The sequence below is a fragment of the Megascapheus bottae genome, chromosome 5 (genome assembly GCF_031878675.1).
Source record: "Megascapheus bottae isolate mThoBot1 chromosome 5, mThoBot2.hap1, whole genome shotgun sequence".
Taxonomy (NCBI): Eukaryota; Metazoa; Chordata; class Mammalia; order Rodentia; family Geomyidae; genus Megascapheus; species Megascapheus bottae.
In genome coordinates, this window is record NC_143513.1 from 85,112,444 (window position 1) to 85,124,773 (window position 12,330).

Sequence of the window (12,330 nt, forward strand, 5' to 3'; positions counted from 1 at the left end):
TTGCTTTTACTGGGTAGACACTCAACTGTCAAACCTTAACTCCAGCCCTAGAAGGAGATATGGGAAAGATCTCTTATGTTTAGTAAGAAGTATAAAGGGCACACATACAGAAGATAACAGTCGCCTGGGAGTTTGGCCTAGTGGTAGAGTGCTTGCCAGGCATGCACAAAGACCCAGGTTGGGTTCCTTAGTACCACATACATAGAAAAACCAAAAGTGGTGCTGTGACTCCAATGATGGAGCTACAGCCCTGAAGAAAGCCCAGAGACAGTGCCCAAGCCCTGAGTTCAAGCCCAAGTACTGGCAAAAAAAAAAAGTAGTAATAATAAAAAGATAACAGTCTCAGAATATGTGCCAGAGGTATATCTAACAGCTATCCAGTTTAGAGTGAAGTTCCTTCTAGTTCTTACTAGTACTTGCTCCCCCTCCCTTTTTCTCACTGTATTGCTGGAAATGGAACTTCTTTACCATTGTTTATTTACACCCCATTTATCTGTACTTTTCTGTATATTGTTGTATATACTTTCTGTACATAATTACTCAGTACATTTACCTGCATTTTTCACCTTACCCTAATGTGTTCACCCTAGTGTCAGGACCTCACTAGAACACTAAACCTATATGTAGCAAAATATTTATAAAAACCTCGTTCAAAAGATTCCCTATGTGCTAGTCACTAAATAAGTTTTTATATATTAATATATAACTTTTATACTTCTCATTACAGATAGGTAAACTTGTTATAGATAGGAAAACTAAAGCTTAGAAAAGCGAAGTAAGTTGTGCAAAGCACATAGCAGGAAGAAAAAGAACCACGCGTTGGGTGACGCAGTAGCAGTTCCACCAAGCTGGCGACCCGTCACACTATGCTTGACTTCTCCCTAGTCCACAAGGTAATCATTTCTAGAATCTTTAGTGTCCTCATTAGCCCTACACTATCAAAACCAACCTAAACAAATCAACAAGCATCAAAATATATAAATGTTTTACACAGGCCTCTGTACTCTACTTCTAAATCACCTCAATAGTAAAAAAGAATGCAATAAAAAACACTGCCAGCTACATTTCTCACCGGTGTCAGGAAGGTTTACTTAGCAACTAACAGTAAATCTATTCTCATATTTTCCAGTTAAAAGTAACTGAAAAAATTGCTTCTGAAGTGTGTTCAGTAGCCTTATTCACCATAAAAGGAAATGAGTAATTCTGAACTTTTTGGCCTCATCCTTTTCTTCTGGTTACTAAAAAATTCACTTGAAATGAATACTATATAATGCCATTTTACAAATAAATTACCCGTGGAAGATCTAAACTAAGTAAGAATATTGCAAAGTTTTGGGGAAAAATTGGCTTTGTTACACTCCAGACCAAAACCAACAACAACCACAACAATGAAAAAATAACCCTTTCTTTAAATTGTTAAGAATGTCCCTAAGCCAAGTGGCTTAGGCCTATAATCCTATCTACTCAGTGGGTGAGACCTGAGGATAGCTGTTCAAAGCATGCATGCCTGGGTCTTAGCGTCTGTGAATCTCCATCTCCAATTAACCAATAATGCCTGAATTGACACTTGGCTCAAGTGGTAGATTACCAGCCTGGAAAACTGAACAGGAGAGTAAGACTCTGAGCTGAGTTCAAGCCCCAATATTAGCATACGCACACACACGCATACACACAAAATAAAAATAACATTCCTAGCCAAAAATGGGTAAATTAAAAAATATTTAATAATTAAAATAATTTTTAAAAATTAGGCTTTTTTTTTTTGATGGGTCATGAGGCTTGAACTCAGCCTGGGTGCCGTCTCTGGGTTCTTCAGCTCAAGGCTACTGCCCTATCCCTAGGCCTGGGCTGTTCCGGAGCTCTTTAGCTTAAGGTTACCACCCTACCCTTTAGTCAAGCCTCACTTTCCCTTTTCTAGATGTTAATTGGAGATAAGAACCTCAGGTCATTTTGTGCCTGGGCTGGCTTTGAACCTTGATCCTCAGATCTCAGCCTCCTGAGTAGCTAGGATTACAGGCATGAGCCACCATGCCCAGCCCTTTTTTTCTTTTTTGTGGTCATGGGGCTTGAACTTTGGGCCTGGCTGCTGTCCCTGGGCTCTTTAGCTCAAGACTACCACTCTACCCTTGGAGCCACAGCCCCACTTCCATTTTTCTGGTGGTTAATTGGACACAAAAGTCTCACAAACTTCTGTGCACAGGCTGGCTTTGAACTTCAATGCTCAGATCTCAGCCTCCTGAGTAGCTAGGATTACAGGCAGAAGCCACAGTGCCTGGCAAGATTAGGTTGTTTTATTCTCTTTTTGTCAGTCACGGGGCTTGAAGTCTGGCCTAGGCACTGTCTCTGAGCTCTTAAGCTCAAAACTAGTGCCCTACCACTTGAGCTACTGCACCACTTCCAGCTTTTTCTGTGTATGTGGTACAAAGAAATGGAACACAGGGCTCAGTGCATACTAGGCATGCACTCTACCACTAGGTCCTGCTCCTGGCCCAAGATTAGTTTTGTTTAGTCATAAAAGATCTCAGTTTCTCATACATATTAACTTAAATTCCTTATGTGTTTCTTAAAATTTCTCAAAAAAATTAACCAAGTTTAAAATTTGGCAAGTTTTTCCCCCCCATTTTTGCAGGGAAAGAGTGGCATTAAAGTTTGATCTCAGGGCCTCATGCTTGATAAAAGCTAGTGCACTACCGCTGGAGCCACATATCATGTTCGAAGTATTTAAAATACACTCAAAATATGACCATTATTTAAGCAATAAGCAATTGAGAGCAACAATGCAGTCCTAACAGATAAAGAGGACACATTTCCTCTTGTGTTTTTACATAGAAAAAGTACTTTTCACAACACAGCTGCCTGGACCCAATGTTCTAAAAATCAAAAGCTAATACTTCTTATTAAGCCATTTAAGGCAAAATATACAAACTAACATTACTATTTTAAGTTACACACGACGTCAAAGGTCCTCCCAGGGACTCACTGAGGGTCACCTATATGCCACTATACCTCTAAGGCAGGAATGGGAAGAAATCTACTGGAAATATAAAGAATCAAAAGATCTTAAGATGGTATTCTCAGGGGAAGTAGGTAGAGAGGAGGAGGAGATGACTGGGCCTGGTATTTTTCTCAGTGCCTTCAGAATTCTGTTCCGAAGAACAGTGGTGGAAATGAGGCAAGAAATGCTATCTATATCATTGTGACCTTTTCTGTAAGGACAAGACCATTCCAGTAGGGTCAGTTTTCCTTAAGCCCCTCCACTGAAGCCAGTGCCAGCTGGAGGCTATAAGAACCCACCCAGATTAGGAAAACTAACTCTATCTGACAGGAATAACAAACTGCTTTGTTATCTTATTTTGTGCTAATAATGAGTTAGTACTATTTATAACAACAACAAAGAAATACCTATCTAACAATAACATTATGGCTTATCCAAAAGTTAGAGGGTCAATAAAAAGAATTTTTGTGCCATTTAAAAGCCCTAGGCCAGGAGGGTAGCCTAGTGGTAGAGTGCTGGGGTAGCATGAATGAAGCCCAGAGTACAATTCCTTGGTACAACATACACAGAAAAAGTGGGAAGCTGCTCTGCAGCTCAAGTGGCAGAGTGCTATCCTTGAGCAAAAAGTGTCCAAGTATAGTACCTAGGCCGAAAGAAAGAGAGAGAGAGAGAGAGAGAGAGAGAGAGAGAGAGAGAGAGAGAGAGAGAGAGAGAGAGAGAGAGACAGACAGAGAAAGACAGAGAAAGACAGAGAGAGACAGAGAAAGAGAGAGACAGAGAAAGAGAGGCAGGGAGGAAGGGGTGGGGAGAGGAGGGATGTAAGCAAGCAAGCAAAAAAAAGATATTGACTTGGCTTAAGTGACAGAGTGTCTGCCTGGCAAGTAGTAATACCTGAGTTCAAACCAAAGTACTACTGAGAGAAGGGGAGGGTGGGGAAAGAGAGAAAAGCAAAGAGCATAGTGAGTTAAGGATATAATTTTGTTTTTCTACTTTATTTTTCTGTGTATCTGTATTTTCCTTGTTATAGACAGGTAGATAAACATGGCATAAACATGGACTTACTGGTTTTCTGAGGAAGAAGATGGACAAAGCGCCCACTAAGGGCATGTCTCCAATGAGTGGCTCCAGAATCACCCGCATTGTCCCATGGATCTGTCCTCAGGAAAGTAGAGCATGTCAGACAGCACAGTTCTACAGGGTCACCTAGGAACTTTCAAGCATCTGACTTCATGTTTTTTCCAATTATAACCATAAGTATAAACTTACTTCCAAAACTTAGAAACATTACAATTTTCTTTGGGTAACTTGAAGAACTTTAAGCTGAAAATCTGAAAAACTTACCTGTATACTTTTCACACCAGCTCTACAAAAGTATCGTTTGATTTCCAGATCAATTTCACAATTTCCTACAAAACTAACACAGAAAACATTCTGCATTACACAAAATGAGTGGAAGTATGCTCTTAATCACTGATTAAGAACTACAGCTGTGCTGGACCCAGTGGCTCACGCCTGTCATCCTAGCTACTCAGTAGGCTGAGATCTGAGGATCAAGGTTCAAAGCCAGCCCAGGCACAAAAGCATCTGAGACTCTTATCTCCAGTTAACCTCTAGAAAACAGAAGTGGGACTTGGTTTAAGGGTAGGGTGATAGCCTTGAGCTGAAGAGCTCAAGAACAGAGCCCAGGAAGGCCAGTTCAAGCCCCATGATCCACTGAAAAAAAAAAAACAACACAAAAAACCCCCAAAACAAAACAAACTACAGCTGCTGAGCCCTGGTGGCTCACACCTGTAATCCTAGCTACTCAGAAGGCTGAGATCTGAGGACTGAGGTTCAAAGCCAGGCCATGCAGGTCAAGTCTGTGATACTTTTATCTTCAGTTAACCACCAAAAAGCCAGAAATAGAGCTATTTCTCAAGTGGTATAGCATTGGCCTTAAGCAAAAGAGCTCAAGAATAGTACCCAGGCTGTGAGTTTAAGCCCTATGACTGAACAAAAAAATAAATAAATAAAATGGTTTAACAGCCATGTGCTACTGGCTCATTACTCTGGAGGCTAATCTGAAGATAGAGGTTTGAAGCCAGCAGAAGCAGAAAAGTTCATGTGACTTTCATCTCCAGTAAACTACTAAAAATCCAAAAGTGGGCTGTGGCTCAAGTGGCAGAGTTTGAACAGTGTCCAAGGTCCTCAGTTCAAGCCCCAAGACTGGTGCACATACATGTGGGCATACGCACGCACGCACGCATGCAGGCACACATGCACGCGCGCGCGCGCGCGCGCGCGCGCACAAACACACTCACATGCATCCCCCTCCCCCACAATAAGTTTAGGTTTAGTCAGATACAGTGGTTCAAGCCAACAATTCATATAGCTACTAGGAGAGTGGATACTAGGGGATCTGAGTTCAAGATCAGCTGGACGGGAAAAAAGTCTGGGAGACTACATCTCAATGGCTGGGTGCCATACCATCAGGTCCTTCCGTCTTTGTTATTTTTGAAGTATGGTCTTACTTTGTACCCCAGTCAGTCTGGTCTGTGATCCTTTATGTTTCCTTATGTTGTTGGTGATAAAAGGTGCATGCCACTGTACTGAACCATTAGTTGAAATGAAAGCTTACAAACCTCTTTTTGTGTAGGGTGGTCTTGAACCATGACACCCTGATTTTTGACTCCCAATAGAAGTTTGTACATAGACCCTATCTTTATGAACAGAGATAATTTTACTATTCTTTTCCCATTTGGATGATGTTTATTTCCTTTTCTGGCTATCTCTGGAGAAAACATTTGTTATTGTCATAACATTCAGTGTTTTTGCCTCAAGTGAGACAATCATGTAATTTCCCTTTCTGTTAATGTGATGTATTACACTGACTGGTTTTCATGTCTTACTTATACATATAAATATATGTTTTATATTGTAGGAATTCTTTTTAAAAAATTTTATTAAAGAATTTATTAACATTGATTTTTACATCGTATTTCGAATGACGTGTTTAACTAACAAGTATTCAAGAAGGGAATCTACATATAATCACTGGCACTTAGATTTTAGAACATAATTAAAACTAGGCTGAGGGTTTGTATGTCACAGATACATATTAATCTATGCAATAAAACATAAAACATTATGTCTATAGAGTCGTATGTTTTTATGACTATGTAGTTGTGTTTATATTTCCAGTACCATGTCCATATTATTGGGTGTGCAACTTTTCAGTCCTCTCTCTTGTACTGTTTGGATCTAATAGCCACATATTAAGGATACCATGAGCCTTTTGTTCGTTTGGTCTTGACTTCCTTCCCTCAACATGATTTGCTCTAGATTCATCCACTTCCCTGCAAATGCCATTATTTTATTTTGTCTGTTGGCTATGTAGAATCCCATTGTATGTATGTATGTGTGTGTGTATATACATACACACACACACACACACACACACACACACACACACACACACACCACATTTTTTGTATCCATTCATCTGCAGTAGGACATCTGGATTGTTTCCATCGCTTGGCTATTGTGAATAGTGCAGAGATGAACATAGCCTTGTTCTTATCATATCCTGAGTTATGATGTTCAGGACAGATAGATGCCCAGGAGTGGTATGGTGGGATTGTAGGGAAGGTCTATTTTCAGTTCTTTAAAAAACCTCCAAATTGCTTTCCAGAGTGGCTGAATTTGTTTACATTCTTACCAGCAGTGCAGTAGGGCTAAGAGTTTGGCCTAGTGGTTGAGTGCTTGCCTAGCATGCATGGAGACCTGGGTTTAATTCCTCGGTACTACATACATAGAGAAAAGCTGGAAGTGGTGCTGAGGCTCTAGTGGTAGAGCTCTAGCCTTGAGAGAGTCCAAGGACAGTACTCAGGCCCTGAGCTCAAGCCCAGGACTGGAAAAAAAAAAAAATTACATTTATTCTAGGAATTCTTTAAATTCTAGGAATAAATTTTACTTTGTGGTGCATAACCACTTTAATATGCTGCTGAGTTGTTTATTGATGCAGTATTTAGATTTTTTTTTTTCTAGTCCTTGGGCTTGAGCTCAGTGTCTCAGCACTATGCTTAGGCTTTCTTAAGAGTAGCACTCTACCACTTTGAACCATGGTGATACTTCAACTGTTTTGGTATATGTGGTACCCAGGAATCAAACCCAAGGCTTCCTGCATGCTAGGCAGGCATTCTACCACTAGGCCATGCGCCAGCCCAACATTTAGAATTTTTGCATCCAAGTACATAAGGGTTGTTGTGTAGCTTTCATTTCTTGTAGTACATTCAATTCCTTTAATGTAACACTTTTGTAGAGGGGGGAGGGGGACATGGGGCTTGAACTCTGCGCCTGGGCACTGTCCCTGAGCTCCTCAGCTCAAGTCTACCGCCCTACCCCCTGGAGCCAAAGTCCCACTTCCCATTTTCTAGTGATTAATTGGAGAGAAGAGTCTCACATTCTTTAGTGATCAGGCTGGCTTTGAACCTTGATCCTCAGATCTCAGCCTTCTGAGTAGCTAGGATTATAGGCGTGAGCCACTGCCCTGGGCAATATAACACATTTTTATGAATGACAATTATCTAGGCTGTTACAAACAAAAACTCAGAAGGTGAATAAAATTTGATGTTCGGAAAAACTAATATTCCCACAAAGAATACTAAGAAACATGCTCCATTGTATCTTCTACCTACAGGTACAGCTAACTGACATTCTTTGTCATTAACCATGAAATAAATATAGTACAAGTGAAAACTTACCTAATTTGAAGGTCCAGAATAATTTGTCTCTTGTCTACATTTTCAGTATATACCTTAACACCATTGACCCTAAGGGGCTGAAATAAGAAGTAGCTTATTTTAAAATACAAGGATCTTTTAAAATTGCACAATATAGCATAGAGGTGATAAGGAAAAGCTTTAGCACCATACTACAGGAATTAAAGTTCTGCTTTTAGAACATTCTGTTTGCCCTTCAGAAAGTTATTTAGCCTCTCTTTCAATAGCTTCCTATAAGATACAAATGACAAGGGCATCTATCTCATTAAATTACTGGGAAGTTAAATGACACAATAAATGCCAAGTACACTGCCTGTGCCATGTAGTACTGAATCAACATTAGATTGTTGTGAGCACTATAATATAGATTATCTCACCCTCTCTCCCTCCCATGCTTCCCCCTCCCCCTTTCCAATACCAAGGCTTGAACTTGGGGCCTTGTGCCCTCACTTTTTTGCTCACAGCTAGCCTCTATCACTTGATCCATACCTCCAGTCCTTTTCAAAATTTTATAATTTCCATCATTTCTTTAAATTAATTTTGACCATTTTATGCTATTCAATTCTTACCTACATTATTTAAAACGTAACTGTATGTCTTAAGACTTTTCACTTGAGATTGTCATAAAAATGAGGCTTTTGAAATAAATTTAAAAAAGATAAGCTGGATAGTGTCCAACACTAAGAAAACAGGAAAAGAAAATGCTGTCTAAAGCTAAAATATCTATTATACTGTACAGAAAGTTTGTGATGTGCACTTTACAGCATTTGAACTTGGAGCTGATTCTCAACTGCTACTATCACTTTAGGTTATGGAAAGTAAAAATTACATGGCCACATAACATTTTGTGCAAGTACTTGGCCATCTGAACAGGATGGCCACACCTCAAGCTAACAGAACCAACTAGATATACAGTGTCCCCATGAGCCTCTACAAATACTGCATTCAGAATATCTGCACCAAGAGACAGTATTCTCAATATGAATAAAATCAGCTTTCGTGGGGAAAGATGATCAGCAGTCAGGAAAGCATGGGATGAACACTGACGGAGCCACCTGTTAGATGCTCCTGAGGCCATGCTGGCTACCTCTTTGAGCTTCTACACACTAGTCAACACTGACAGAGCCAGCAATGACACATAGAGCCACCTGCAAAGACAATGTCCAAGCCACACCAGCTACCTCCTTGAGCTACTGCATAGTGATACCCATGTTTCTTCTGTGCACAAAGATGTATGAACTGTGTAGGTGAGGTGTTTAAAGTAGGGTCACATTCTGCATTTTTATTAGGCATGTAAAACATGTTACCATGAACTGTTGCTAATTCTTATAAAAATTGGCTTGAAAAATGAGAGCTACTATAAATCCCAACACTTGGAAGGCTGAGGCAGGGGTACTACGAGTTTGTGGCCAGCCTAGGCTTCACAGCAAAAGTAATAAACAACTCACAGAAAAAAGGAATTTACCATGATGGAGTCACTTAGGCTTTTTTTTTGGGGGGGGGGGGAAGGGGGTCATGGGGATTGAACTTAGCCTGAGCACTGTCCTAGGGAGCTCTTCAGCCCAAGGCTACCCCCTAGTCCTTGAGCCACAGCACCACTTCCACTTTTCTTTTCTTTTCTTTTTTTTTTTTTTTTTCCCAGTCCTGGGCTTGAGCTCAAGGCCTGAACACTGTCCTTGGACTTTCTCAAGGACAGAGCTCTACCACTTGAGCCTCAGCACCACTTCCAGCTTTTTTCTATGCACATGGTACTGAGGAATCAAACCCAGTCTTCATGCAGGCTAGGCAAACACTCTACCACTAGGCCAAACCTCCAGCCCCATCACTTCCCACTTTTCTAGAAGTTAATTGGAGATAAGAGTCTCAGTCCTTTTGTGTCCAGGCTGGCTTTGAACCTTGATCCTCAGATCTCAGCCTCCTGAATAGCTAGGATTACAGGTGTGAGCCACTGTGCTGGCTTCAGAGGCTTTTTATTAGATGTGGTATTACAAACTATAGTTTTTGTTTTCATTACTGTCCCATTAATAAAATCTCTTTCTTTTCATCTATGTAATGAGTAAGATCCTACAATCAAGATCAGTATGGTGAGCTATTATTTTAACATCTTGAAAGGGGTAAACAAAATTAACTTTGTTGGCAATTAATGGATGTTAGTGTGAATTCACATCTCAAACTCTAAATGTGTCAAACTACATATTTTGAATTTTATCAGAAGAATGTGAAGCAAAAAGACATGTGAAGGTTGAGTTGGGCACAAAATCCACATTTAGAGTAGGGACAACATGCAGACTTCCCATAAGTAAGAAAAGTCAGCCCAGGATGCACAGAGGCTGGTTCAAAGGAGTGACATGCATAAAACTTGGTCTTCCTGATAAACAAACTCTTCCACAGTATTTGGGGTGGCCTAATAGGTTTTTATATTTCCAGGGCAATCCTATTGTGTGTATAAGAAGGACATAAGAAGTAACTGACTTGGGCCGGGAGTTTGGCCTAGTGGTTAAAGTGCTTGCCTAGCATGCATGAACACCCGTGTTCGATTCCTCAGTACCACATACATAGAAAAAAGCCGGAAGTGGTGCTGAGGCTCAAGTGGTAGAGCTCTAGCCTTGAGAAAGTCCAAGGACAGTGCTCAGGCCCTGAGCTCAAGCCCAGGACTGGCAAAAAAAAAAAAAAAAAAAAAAAAGAAGTAACTGACCTGGTAACCCATGTCCACCTTTGTAAAGCTGAAGGTACTGAGGTGAGCATTCGCTCCTCGCACAGCTGGTTCTATAGTTTCTCGAAACAGCTTCTCTATGAATTGGCAAATAAAAGGCCACATGTGTTTTACGGTCTGGAAAGAAAAATAATTCATGTTGGTTATTATAATTCAAAATAACAGTCATAATGAAAAATTATAGTCCTACAGTTTAACCAAGTCTATTTCTAAAGAAAAGGGGAAATGGTCTTCTTATTACGCATACTTTAAAGTTCAACCTAAACTTATTACAACAAACAAGCTCAAGGCTATAACAATTCTAGCTATTCTGAAAGCTAAAACCTGGAAGATTTTGGTTCAAAGCCAGCCTGGGCAGAAAAAATCTAAGAGATTCCATGCATAAAATTGGCCAATATGCTGTTGTGTCCTATCACTGCTGGAAACCTTAATACACACATACACACACATACACATACACACACACACACACACACACACACACACACACACGTAACTTAGTGCTGTAGAGTGATAACTATTTAGACTGGTGCTCAGTTATAGACCAAAAGATGCACAACACACAGGTAAATGGACCCAATTTCAGTATTCCAATTAAAAAACACATTATTAAAAATATTACATTGTTCTGCTTCTTGACAGTTATTTAACTCTGCTTGTGATCACTGTAAAAGTGACTTGAACACTTTACTCAGGAAGAAAGACACAGCCAATAGTGATGCAATGCAAGCATACCATGTTTTTTCAGCCCAATGACACAGCGCTTCCTCTTAGAAAGGAATGTAATATTTATCTTATGATTCAGTTTCTGCTGAGAAGCCAGCCTGCTGCATTTGAAAGAACCCAAATGCTGCCACACTAAAATCCCCAAATATGGGAAGATGGTTTCTCATCTTCTATTCCACTGATAGATGGTATTTGTAATATTCTGATCTTACCTTATTTAGCCATTCGGCTCTTTCAGTGTCTGGAAAATGCACCTAAGAGAAAAAAATGCACATATATGAGCTGTTGCCAGACAACTGTAAATAAAGTGTCTTGCAGGCTACTTTGTATTCTTGTTGTATGCCTTATGTTTACATTATGCTTCTTTTAAACACTCAGCTCTAACTCTCTGGAGTATAGTCTCAGAGAAAGCTAAAATGTGTGGTACCTGGCTTAGTAAGCAACTTGGAGCTTAAGAGCCTTCTCTTCCTCCTAAGGTCCAGAAGGAAAATCACAGGCAGCTGAACCATACATATACAAAATGGATCTTTCCCTTTTAAAAAGAACCATCAACATTGTCATCACTACATTCTAGAAATCTAGTCTTCAAACTCTACCTCTCTCTTTTTCCCTCCTCCTTTACCCCTGATCAAATGCCTTTCCATAAGAGGCTCCTTTCTACCCAGTCTCCATATTTCCCCAAATGCATCTTATAATTTTCCACGAGCAGCATCTGTGGACTGAAGATTTGTTTGAAAAGGCAAAAAGAAACCTAAATATTGTGGGAGAGGAGAAATTTTCTTTTGGAGCTAAAATTACTTGCAGAGGAAAGCTATCATTGTTTTTGGACCCAGACAGAGAGCTTTCAAAGAAAGAAGAGCACACAGAACAATGCTGTGAGAACATACTGTGGTTTAGAGATCCAACAGATCTCAGGAGTTTGTACTAGTGACTGAAAAGGTTTTGATGTCTATAATTTTCAACAAACGCCCTTACCTCATCTCTAGTGAGGCTACACTGGATCAGGCAGGATATACTTTCATGCTCCCATGTGTCTATAAAGAACTTTCTCTGATTAACAATTCTATCTCTCATGGTTGAGAACATGGAGGCCACTGTTCAGTAGTTATCAGGCATAGTACATGAGTTCTCAGCAG

The 12,330-nt window shown here is 40.1% G+C and overlaps 1 protein-coding gene across 2 annotated transcripts in view; it reads right to left on the reverse strand.

Moving 5' to 3' along the window:
- Esyt2 (extended synaptotagmin 2) overlaps nucleotides 1-12,330 on the reverse strand; it is an 89,901-nt gene that overhangs the window by 58,865 nt on the left and 18,706 nt on the right. For both annotated transcript variants that reach the window (XM_090333615.1, XM_090333614.1), the window contains exons 2-6: nucleotides 11,407-11,448; nucleotides 10,451-10,585; nucleotides 7,738-7,814; nucleotides 4,337-4,409; nucleotides 4,058-4,147 (exon numbers count right to left, since the gene is read on the reverse strand). In XM_090333615.1, coding sequence (XP_090189741.1) covers nucleotides 4,058-4,147; nucleotides 4,337-4,409; nucleotides 7,738-7,814; nucleotides 10,451-10,585; nucleotides 11,407-11,448 — 417 coding nt within the window. The remainder of the gene's footprint in view (nucleotides 1-4,057; nucleotides 4,148-4,336; nucleotides 4,410-7,737; nucleotides 7,815-10,450; nucleotides 10,586-11,406; nucleotides 11,449-12,330) is intronic.